The 11,502-nt window shown below is 41.1% G+C and overlaps 1 protein-coding gene across 1 annotated transcript in view; it reads right to left on the reverse strand.

The window, feature by feature from the left end:
- Positions 1–360: 360 nt before the first annotated feature.
- The window catches only part of meak7 (MTOR associated protein, eak-7 homolog), a 16,152-nt gene continuing 5,010 nt past the window's right edge, over positions 361–11,502 (reverse strand). Inside the window, 5 exon segments of the mRNA XM_061677398.1 lie at positions 361–1,848; positions 3,418–3,597; positions 7,385–7,503; positions 7,869–8,055; positions 8,607–8,818. Of these exon segments, the coding sequence (XP_061533382.1) occupies positions 1,723–1,848; positions 3,418–3,597; positions 7,385–7,503; positions 7,869–8,055; positions 8,607–8,818 (824 nt within the window). The 3' untranslated portion in view covers positions 361–1,722.

The following is an 11,502-nucleotide window of genomic DNA, read 5'->3' on the forward strand; positions in this document are numbered from 1 at the left end:
CAAACAATGTCAGGCGACTGATAAACCTAATAAGTATGTCTCAGCGTAATAATCTAAAAACTATTGTCTTGTCACGAGATGCCAAAAAAGCTTTTGACAAAGTTAACCGGGTGCGGGGAGGAATAATATGGTGCTAACTGAGATTGTGTGGTTTCGAGACGTTTCTACTAAGCTGACAAAGTGGCAGCAATAATCGGATTCTTAAAACAATTGTGGCGTTGGAGACTTGTGCTGATAAATGGCAGGTCTGAAAGTTTGGTGCTTTTGAAGTCTACGCAGCGTGAGACAGCTCACCCAAAGCAACTGTCACCACAAATGGGGTCAGATCACAAAGTTTTACTTTACAAAGAGGAACTAGACAAGGATGTCCTCTCTCGCCCCCGCGATTCGCACTATTTATCGAACCACTGGCAATCGCAATACGTCAGAACACTAATATTCAAGGTACTGTATCTGTACTCTTATGTCAGAACACAAAATCAATCTTGACGCAGATGATATCCTTCTTTGTTTACAAGAACCCAAGGCATCACTTCAAACAGTGTTTAACCTCATTCAGACATTTTCGCAATTATCAGAATATGCTATCATTTGGTCAATAATGCTCCCTATAACACAGGTGTCAAACTCAAGGCCCGGGGGCCAGATGCGGCCCGCCACATCATTTTACGTGGCCCGCCAAAGCAAATCATGTGTGTCAACTTCCATGATTCTTGCTAAAATCTGTTCCAGATTTTTGTACATTCATATGTAATAAATAGTAATGAACATACACCCCTGAACAGAGGTAGTAGACACCCCACCAAAAACAGCCATAATACAAATGTTTGCTCTTTCTTCTTATTTGTATCATAGTTGGGCATTTTTATTGTTTTTGAAAGTTTTTTTTTTTTTCCTGCTTTCAAGTTCACACAGCTTTCTAGTGACTCACTACAATCAGAGTCATGTCGATGTTATATTTTATATAATATAATATATTATTCATGGCATAAAATAATAGTTGGTGCTGTCTCCTGCAGTTAGTAACTTGGACAAGTCAGTTGCGTCAGTCGCTTGTTTTCTCACACACTGGGTTCTGCTTTCATGAGAAGAAGGAAGCCGTCAGATGCAGCGCAAACGTCTGGAAAGGAACGTGCACGCCGCGGTGAGATCCAGCCCACTGGTTGCTTATTTAATGATAGCTGGACTGGCCGCTGGCCCAGCTGTACAGTATATTGGAGCAGGATAAGGGCTGGCTCACTTGCAGGGCCGGCCCGCAGACAGTCTGTTAAACGTCTCCTTAAACAGCTTGATTTTAGCAAGAAGAGAAAAATGTTGGATAAATATGTATATATCCATGGGGTATTTTGACAAAAGCAGACATGTTATTAAGACACCTGGAAACTATTTAAATATTTTTTTTTTGTTTTTTTTAAATGCCACCTTTGGGCATTAAGACTTGTAGAGTGAACATAGCCTAAGTACGTATGTATGACCATATTTAGGTGGTACTACTACATCCACTTAGTACAAGCTACTTAAACACTGTCATGGTTTGCTTTCCTGGTTTACAACAACAAATGTCAAGAATTACAACAATAGGCAGGAAAGATGTGACATCACTGTCTATATTGATGACACTTGTTAATGGTAAAATAAAATATTGTAGATGATGACAAATTTCCTATTTGCATCAGCACCAGATTCCCCATGGGCCGAGATAAGGTCAGATGATGATGACCTTTAGTGTTTTTGGTCAACTGGCTCCCTAAGACCCTGACTGTGCAGTTTCTTGCTTGTCATCTCCATCATGACCTGGACCTCTGGATCCATGTCCAAGACACTCCTCTTAACCTCACCTTCTTCACCCTGAAACAGAAAACAAAAACACCAGATTCCATTTTATTAGTTTTACAGGTTGGAAATGGAAACAGACAACTGACGATAATGAGACGTGCATATATAAAGCTAGCTTAGCTGTATAAAATATCAGTGGTTCACTAGGGTACCTTTCAAAGCCCACACTTTCAAACTCTGTTTGAAACTGGTCATTTTTATCGCACTTAATAGTATTGGGCTCAGAATAATGGACATATCAATCAACAGTAGGTTCATAAACTCAGAAACAATGCACATGTGGCTATGGTGCCATAGCATCACTTGAAATCACTAAGCCTTAATTTACACGACATGGCTCAAGAGACAATTCCAATATTTAGTTATTTTTTTACTTCCAACATGCAACAAATCTGTCTAGGTCATGGAAAAATAGGAGGGGGGGTGGGTAATCATGGGATTGGATCCTCAGACTACAATCAGGCCTCTTCCATTGCAACTGCAAGGTAAACGGACAGACCGGCTACGCCCTGTCAAGCCTTATTGCATTAATCACCAGACATGGATGATGGCAGGCTTGCATTGACACACTCGCTTACACACAGGCTGTCTGCACAAACAACACAATTTGTTTTATTTGATTTGAAACAAATACAAAAATGAAAACGAACAATTACGATACAGGCGTATAATACAGTCGTTTAAAAAGGAAACAACAACACAATTGAAAACTTAAAAGTTAAATAGAAAGAATCAACACAAACATGGGTAATGAACTGCCCCTTCCACATAACTGTTCATTTGCATGTTCGAAAAGAAGTAGGAACAAATATATATAGTATGTACCTGTTCTACCCCCCAAACTCTTACTTTGTTATTAATACAGGGTCCGAAATATCCCGTATCGCATCGCCAAATGCGATGTAAAATGAGGTCTTTAGCGATGGATTGCTCAATTTCCATTGTTACAATATACGATGCATGTTTTGAGCCGCTTATTTCTCGTAACTCAACAAAAAGAGCGTGGATTGATAACAGAAATGAAACTGCGTCTCGTCCCACTGCAGCGGTAAGACGGCTCACCAGCTGGATCCGGCTATGCCACTCATGGCACCCGTGCACAAGTAGTGCTGTGTGATTATATTATGACGTGATTCATGGTATTATATTAAAACGTCTTTCGTGCCACATAGAGACCATATGTTCTAAAAAATTGTACATTTGAGGTACATGGAGCAATAAATAAAGACATTTATGTGGCGCAATGCAGAGGTTACCTTCATGGAAACAAGTGGGGGACGAAGAATCTGTCCAGGCCAACGAAATGGTATTTCATGTTCAATTTATTTCTTGATTTATTTAGTTACTATTAGTTTACTTATGTGCGGTCGATGGGATTGCGAAGAGCATGTCGATGATGAATGACTCTTACAGTCGTCAGTTTCGTTAGCATTTTGGCTCAGTGATTTTGGCCTCTCTGCTCATTCAGAGACAATTTCTGAGAAAGATTCAAGTTATATTTCCTCTATATATATACTGCAGCGTTAAAAGCATCTTGGATACTATTTGTCTTTGGATCATGAAGAAATGAGTTGCTCTTACCTCCTCTAGCTCAGAGGGTTTTCCTACTGCCCATACTTCCATTGAGTCCAAATTAAAGTCCTCGTCCCCCGAGAGCTGAGGGCTTCCAAAGGTTGTACACTTTGGCCGTGCACGGCTGTGGCCATGTCCAAAATCACTATCCAACCACAGCCCAAAGTAACTGTGCTGACCGCCCATGCCCTGACAAAGAAAGAAACCAGGAGAAATTACCAAACACATTTTCAAAACATGTAATTGGACTGTTAGAACGAATGATGCATGATTCAAGTTTCATGCAATTAAACGAGGACTAACTTTCTTTGCACCGATTGACCCTTTAATGGGCATCCTTGGAAATTATACACGCAGTTAAGGTCAAAATGATTAGCACCCATCATCATATCAAACTAATTAGCCTTTTTTTCCCCCAATGACATGACCATAACCCAAAGTGTCTATAGTCAGTTGCGTGCAAAGGGGGGGCAACGAGGCTCCGACTCGAGGCATGCTAAAAACTGTGAAATGTATGAAAATAGGGTTCACCAGTCTCTCTTGCTTTGCTTGCTGGGTAATGGGTAACTACTGGTCTACATGATTTTTAACTTCATCACTCAGTTTAATTGAAGTGCACCCATAAACATTACTGACTGCTTGGAATAGGGGATGAGCTCCTGCTAGCCTGCTGTAATTTAACCTTTTGAGTTGTACAGGTTATAGGTCACGATAATGGTCGAAAAAGGTTTTAAATGATTTGGTGTATCTTGGGCCCAGGTTTTATATCAAAAAAACCCGGCATTTGGAAAAGGTGTGTGGGACTTCTTACATCCTGGCGGCAGACTTCTTCACATTATTCTTAAAATATAAATATCATATTTTTCTTTCATGGCAAAATGCAACTTACAGAAATGGGGCCATGTATGTGCTACGTATGTGATTGTTGAATGACTTATTATTAATATTGTACGAGTGTTGGGTTGATGATGCCTCATGAAGCGTTGCAACACATTGATCAAACTGTACTGATACTGTCAGTGCAGTGTCCCTATGTTGCTCAATATGGACACCTGTTGGATCTTAAATATCATTGCAGGCAACACAAAATATTAGTTAGGTTATTGTATGTTACATTGTATTATCCTAATCGAAGTTTGAAATATCTTTATCTTTGAAATATACAGTTAGTCAATAAAATGAAAATCAGAGTGAAAGTGTGATTGTGTGATGTTGCTTCTGTGATTGTGTTTGAGGTAGGGAGTTTAAGAAAAAAGTACTGCATTCTTATTTTAAAACGTTTTCTCAGTTTTGACATTTTGGCAATCACTCTCACAAGGGGCTTGTGTGCCTATAAACTGCAGAGACTGCCGAAAGAGGTTTTTATATATAGTCCCCTCCAAAGTTATTGGACCGGCAATGTCAATTCCTTTGTTTTTGTTGTATACTGAAGACATTTGGGTTTCAGATCAAACGAAGAATATGAGACAAAAGTTCAGAATTCAAGCTTTCATTTCCTGGTATTTACATCAAGACGTGTTAAAAACCGCAGGACAGAGCACCTTTTGTTTGAAGCCACCCACCTTTCAAGTGAGCAAGAGTATTGGAACAGGCATGATTTAATTAACTTAAAGTGAATAACATTGAATATTTGGTGGCATAACCCTAACTTGCAATAAATGCATCAAGCCTGCGACCCATTGACGTCATCAGACTGTTGCATTCTTCATTTGAAATGCTTTTCTAGGCCTTGACTGCGGCCTCTTTCAGTTCTTGTTTGTTTCTGGGGGTTTCTCCCTTCAGTCTCCTCTTCAGGAGGTAAGATGCATGCTCTATTTGGTTAAGGTCCGGTGATTGGCCAGTCTAAGACTTCCACTTTTCCCCCCTGATGTACTCCTTTGTTGTGTCGGCAGTGTGTTTTGGCTCATCGTCTTGTCGCAGGATAACGCGTCTCCCGATTAGTTTGGATGCATTTTTCTTAAAATTGCCAGACAAAATCGTTTGCCAACCTCCACAGGGCAGGGATGAAGGTATAACAATTCACTGTTCGAAGAAGACTTGGAGAGAAGAAATACAGAGGCCATACCACAAGATGCAAACCACTCATCAGCAAAAAGAATTGGAAGGCCAGATTGAATTTTGAAAAGTAGAACAGAGATGAGCAACAAATGTTTTGGAACTCAATGTTCTGGACTGATTAGACCAAGATTAACCTCTACCAACCAAGATTAACCTCTACCAAAGTGATGGAAAGGCCAAAGCATGGAGAAAGAAAGGATCTGCTGATGATCCAAAACACACAAGTCTGTACACCAGTACTCCGTACACCAGTTGATTAACATGCATGTGATATGGTGTTCATTCACTAATAAGTTTGATAGACACGCTATAGGCTTTAATTGCTTATGCTGGGACCACTAATACCAACACAGGTTATACTAACATAACTCACAGATTCTTACAGGTATTTAGACACTAAAAAAGAATCCCACCGCACCACTCGTCAGTAACACTGCCTTGCTCATTTCCCACATCCTGTCCTATCCTTTTCTGTCCTTTCTCATCTTGTTCTCTTGGTTAGCGATTGCATGTCCTTACCGGGTGACCCCGCCCCATCCACAAATAGGAACACGATTTGACTGTTGCAATATTACTTGTGCAGTGGTTCACACCCCTATTCCCCTTGTCCACTCTGTCCTGTCCCATAAAACCCTTTTCTGTCTGGCTGCATTTTGAATAAACATCAGAATAATTCAAAAATAAGCAGAGTGAGTATTTCAAACAACCCTGCTGCACAGCAAAACTGTTCCAGCACAAAAGGCATACAAACCCACCATTCTGCAAGGCCATACAGCTGAACAGGACAGTTAAAGAAAAGGCGGAACCTCAGGCCGCATATTAGTCCGCCGCGGAGTAATATTCACAATTACATCTGTGTGCAGATGGTGAACGTGTGGAATGGATCAAGCTGCCAGCGTTCAAGGAGTACGAAACAGCCTATGACGTCCGCCCCCCCATACCCCCACATTCCAGGAAAAACTCATCGGATCTATACGATTCCCGCAAATGGCCTATTTTGAGTTCAAAATGGCGAATTTCGCCGAAAGGCGACTGATTTGCATGTATGAAACAAACAACCATTCTCACTCACATTCACACCTCGGGGCAATTTAGAGTCTTCTTTAGAGTCTTCTTTAGAGTCTTCAGTTAATATATATATATATATATATATATACACACACATATACATACACATATACATACATATATACACATACATACATATATATATATATATATATATATATATATATATATATATATATATATACACACATACATACATATATATATATGTATATTTATAAACATATAATAGTATAATAATCCGAGCTTTTTTGGAACGTGTTGAAGCCATAAAATTCTAAGTTAATGATTATTTGCGAAAAACAAAGTTTATCTGTTTGAACATTAAATAGCTTCTCTTTGTAGTGTATTCAATTAAATATAGTTTGAACATCATTTGCAAATAATTGTATTCTGTTTTTATTTATGTTTAACACAACATCTCAACTTTATTGGAATTGGGGTTGTACATTACAAGCCTTTTTATTTGTACTTTAGTTTATATTAAAATCATCATCATGGTATGTATAACAATAATATAGTGGAACGATATACTTTAATTATATAATTGTTCTTTATTATCACTACTTTTTTTTTGTCAATTTGCTTAAGGAAATTAAGTGTGTTTACTGCCTCATACTGAGGTGTGTTGTGTGCTTTTCATTCAGTTTAAACATTACCTTTGCTCAAAAAAGAGTAACCAGAGACCTAAACTTTAAAATCTGAGCACTGTGCTTGTATGTAACTTTTAGCATGTTTGGCTAACAACAGTTTCATTCTCATAAACTAAGGGGAAATTTCGGTCATGTTCCTCTATTCTGGAGCCTAAATTAAGTTAAAGTACAGTATGCGTTGCCAAGTCTTGCCTCACCAGTCCGTTGGGCATGGTTTGCTGATTCTGGTTGAGGTACATGAAGTGTTGGTTGTAACCTGTGGCTGTATGAACTCTCAGTCTGGGGAATACAGAGAACAGGAAACATCTGGAGTCACCTGCACAAACACACGCACACAGGCAACACACAAATACGCTATGAAGATATAGCAGAAAGGCCAACAGACTACCCACAAGTATACAAATAACTCAACAGTATAAAAATAAATTATTACTTCCTCATTTTTACCAGCCTTTCCTCACTTTTGTTACTGGCCTGGTGCAACATGAGTTTATTATTTTGACCACAAATAGTCTTAATGAGTTGTTCAAGTATTTATTGTATTTAGTTCCTTGTATTTATTAAATTAATTGTACAATTGTGTCGGTCACATTGTAACCTATGACATTGTCATTGTGATTTCATTTTTACTTCAGAGAATAACTGCTTAATATTGGTCATCTCACATATCCACTTACTCACCCTGGAATTGAGGTTTGACTTCCCAGCTGAGGGAGGCAAAGCCACCAAAAACATATCCCTTTGTGTCTTTGATGAGCAGCAAGGTGGGCCCACAATTGGTTAGGCCTGCCACCATTCTTGTGAAGCTCTCACCATGCAGCAACGTGGAAAACACAAGTCTCCATGGAGCACTGTATCTGTCAGGCAGCTGGAAAGTTGAAATATTTGCATGATGCAACAAGGGATGAAACGATATGAAAAATCCGTAGCACTATTAACATGCCCAATTGATTACAATTAATGGTATTATCATAATATTACTTAAATACAAACAAAATTACGATTATTAGTATTATCACAATATTACTTAAATGCAAATAAAACCACAACAAAATTACAGTTACATGCACCGACTGCAACATTATTTTGAATACAAAAAAACTAATGCATAACCTGATGTACTTTTCGACATTATAAATTACAAACAGCAACAGCCATTATTTATTTTCCATCATGAGCCTATGAAATGTACCTTCATCTTTTGCCCTTGGGGTCAATTTGACACCAGCAATTTACACTTCGAGAACATTATAGTTCAAGATTGTTGCCCACGTTTCTGTGTCAGGTACAGGTGTGCGTAAATAGCCATATAAATAAAAGTATAATCACGATGTCAATATAGACATTCAAAATCAAGTGACTCGACCTGACTGGGGTGCAAAAAAATCTGATTGGGACATCACTAGGTCAGACACCAACCTGCGGTGCAAGAAACATGAGGGTGGGAATATCCAACAGACACTGTAAATCTTTCCAGGGTGTCTCCTTACAAGCAGGGAGCAGAGGAAGGACTGGCCGCACACTTGGCCGCACATTTAGTCCCTCCGTTACCAACATCTCCAGGTACAAAGATAATTGGGGTACTCTGAAGAGCCAGTCCTCCAAACAGGCAATATCATAGCCTCCCTGGTCTTTCAAGAAAATTAAACATTTTTGTCACAATCAACTTACCTCAAGTCAACTTTTTTTAATAGAGCATGTTAAAATACAACAGCAGTTGAAACCAAGTGTGGTAAATAATACAAATACAAAATAAAACACAACACAATAATAATAATATTCAGTTGAATTAAAATATAAAAATGTGTTACGTCAAAAACATACAAACAGTCTGTGACATCAAAACACTCCTACAGCGCCTCCACTGTGTCTAATAAATACATTTGGGGTGGAACAGTTTTTGAAAACAGTCCTAACGGTTCAGTTAAGACTGTTTCGGTTCGGTGCATATGCGTCCCGTTCGGCTCATAATGCGGATCTCATCCACGCCCGAGGCCTTGCCACCAAGAAGCTTTTTAAACACCTTGGTGACCCCAACCCCGGAGATGGAAGAGACCAACTCAGAGTCCCCAGAATCTGCTTCCTCAAAAGAAAGCGTGTCAGGGGACCTGAGGAGGTATTTTAAGTATTCAGCCCACCAACTCACGTCTCGAGTTTAGGTCAGCAGCGCCCCAGCCCCACTCCTCAGAGATAGGAAAGCCCGCCTCAGAGACCCCACACTCTGGTTCCTCATGGGAAGCCGTGCCAGTGGAATTGAAGAGATCTTCGAAGTATTCTCCCCACCAACTCACAACGTCCCGAGTCGAGGTCAGCAGCGCCCTATCCCCACTATACACAGTGTTGATGGTGCACTGCTTCACCCCCCTGAGACACCTGATGGTGGACCAAAATTTTCCCAAAGTCATCCAGAAGTCGTTCTCCATGGCCTCACCAAACCCCTCTCGCACCCGGGTTTTTGCCTCAGCGACCACCAAAGCTGCGTTCCACTTGGCCAGCCAGTACCCGTCAGCTGCCTCCGGAGTCCCACAGGCCAAAAAGGGCCAATGGAACGCCTTCTTCAGCTTGACGGCATCCCTCATCGCTGATGTCCACCTATGGGTTTGGGGATTGCCGCCACGACAAGAACCGACTACATTACGGCCACAGCTCCGGTCGGCCGCTTCAACAATGGAGACGCGGAACATAGTCCACTCAGACTCAATGCCCCCCTCGGTACATGGTCAAAGTTCTACCGGAGGTGGGAGTTGAAACTCGTATGACAGGGGACTCTGCCAGACGTTCCCAGGAGACCCTCACAATACATTTGGGTCTGCCAGGTCAGACCGGCATCTTTCCCACAATTGTCCACTGGGGTGAACCCCAACGTACTGGCACCGAGACGTGGGTCAATCAGTATGCTCACACTAGCTCGGCGCCTCTCATCGCAGGCTACTCCAGAGTGGAAGAGAGTCCAACCCCTCTCAAGAAGAATGGTACCAAAGCCCAAGTTCTGTGTGGAGGCAAGCCCCACTATGTCTCGTCCGAATTTCTCGACCTCGCACACCAGCTCAAGCTGTTTCCCTGCCAAAGAAACATTCCCATCCTAACATTCCCTGTCCCGAGAGCAGGGTTCGTGCTGCCCGTTCGCCACGTTGCCAATGGCTAATTGAAATAGGATGTAGCGAAGTAAATATTGCCCACGTTCACCACGCTGGTGATTCTAAATTGCCTGCGTCAAAACCCAAAAGCCCTTCCTGATAAAAGTTAAAGTGAGTACGCTCATTCTGTCGTGTGTGAACCGTGTTGTTTATTTTTCCCCCCCGCTTTGTAAAATGCTTCAATCTAACGGCCATCCGCTTATTATTTATTACCGCGATGTACGTTTGAAATGTCGATGGCCAGTGTGTTCTGCAATTCACATTAGTTCTCACAGCGAGCTAGCTGCCTTCTTCATCAATGCACGAGTCGCTAATCCCATTTTAGTTGGCATGCCAAGCAGCAGCAGCTGGCTCGAAGCAGTGCTATACGTAGCTAGCTAATCATTTGGGGGACCAAGACAAACATAGTCATGGCCTCCTCCCTGCCTACCTTATGTAATTTAGACCACTTTATCCTGCTTTTGAAATCCATTACAATTATCTGACAGCTAAAGTTAGCCTGCTAATATTTACCACAATAACTGGGTTGCATCCCTGTCTCCGCTCCCCCGCTGAGACAGACGGTCACAGGGATGCCTGGTTTATCTCACACGGACGCTAAATGAATTACCAGCCAGTTTGAAGGAGCTCATCAAAGCGGAGACCAGAGAATCCTGACTTCTCACCCGGACTTTAAATTAATTAACAGTTACTCCAGAAACCTGGGCCCCCAGTCATCAGAAGAAGAGAATTAACATTTACTCCAGAAACCTGGGCTCCCAGTCATCAGAAGACCCCCTGTGTGTGCAGGGCTCAAGATACCGACACAAAAAGTTTGAAAATCCGCTGGTCCCGCATGCCCAGATAAAAGTTAAAAGGGTGACCCTACCAGGGGCATAATGCCCGGACAACTCATGCTGCCTTTCCATTGCAAGTACCAGAATGGCCTGGCCCTGCTCTGGCCTCTGTTGCTTTTGCATTTTATATATATATATATATATATATATATATATATAAAACGGAGCGAGAGCCAAGGACAAAGGAGCTTTGGCCTTTTATGCACAAGTTAAATAAAAATGTAATTAATTTAGGGGAAAAGAATAAATTGGACGCGACGCCTGCCCTACTTCCGGTTTAGCGTAATTTTAAATTACAGCGTTATAAATAAAGCTATTTTAGCTATTAAGAGGGCCACCACG

This window comes from Phycodurus eques, chromosome 5 (assembly GCF_024500275.1).
Source record: "Phycodurus eques isolate BA_2022a chromosome 5, UOR_Pequ_1.1, whole genome shotgun sequence".
Classification (NCBI taxonomy): domain Eukaryota; kingdom Metazoa; phylum Chordata; class Actinopteri; order Syngnathiformes; family Syngnathidae; genus Phycodurus; species Phycodurus eques.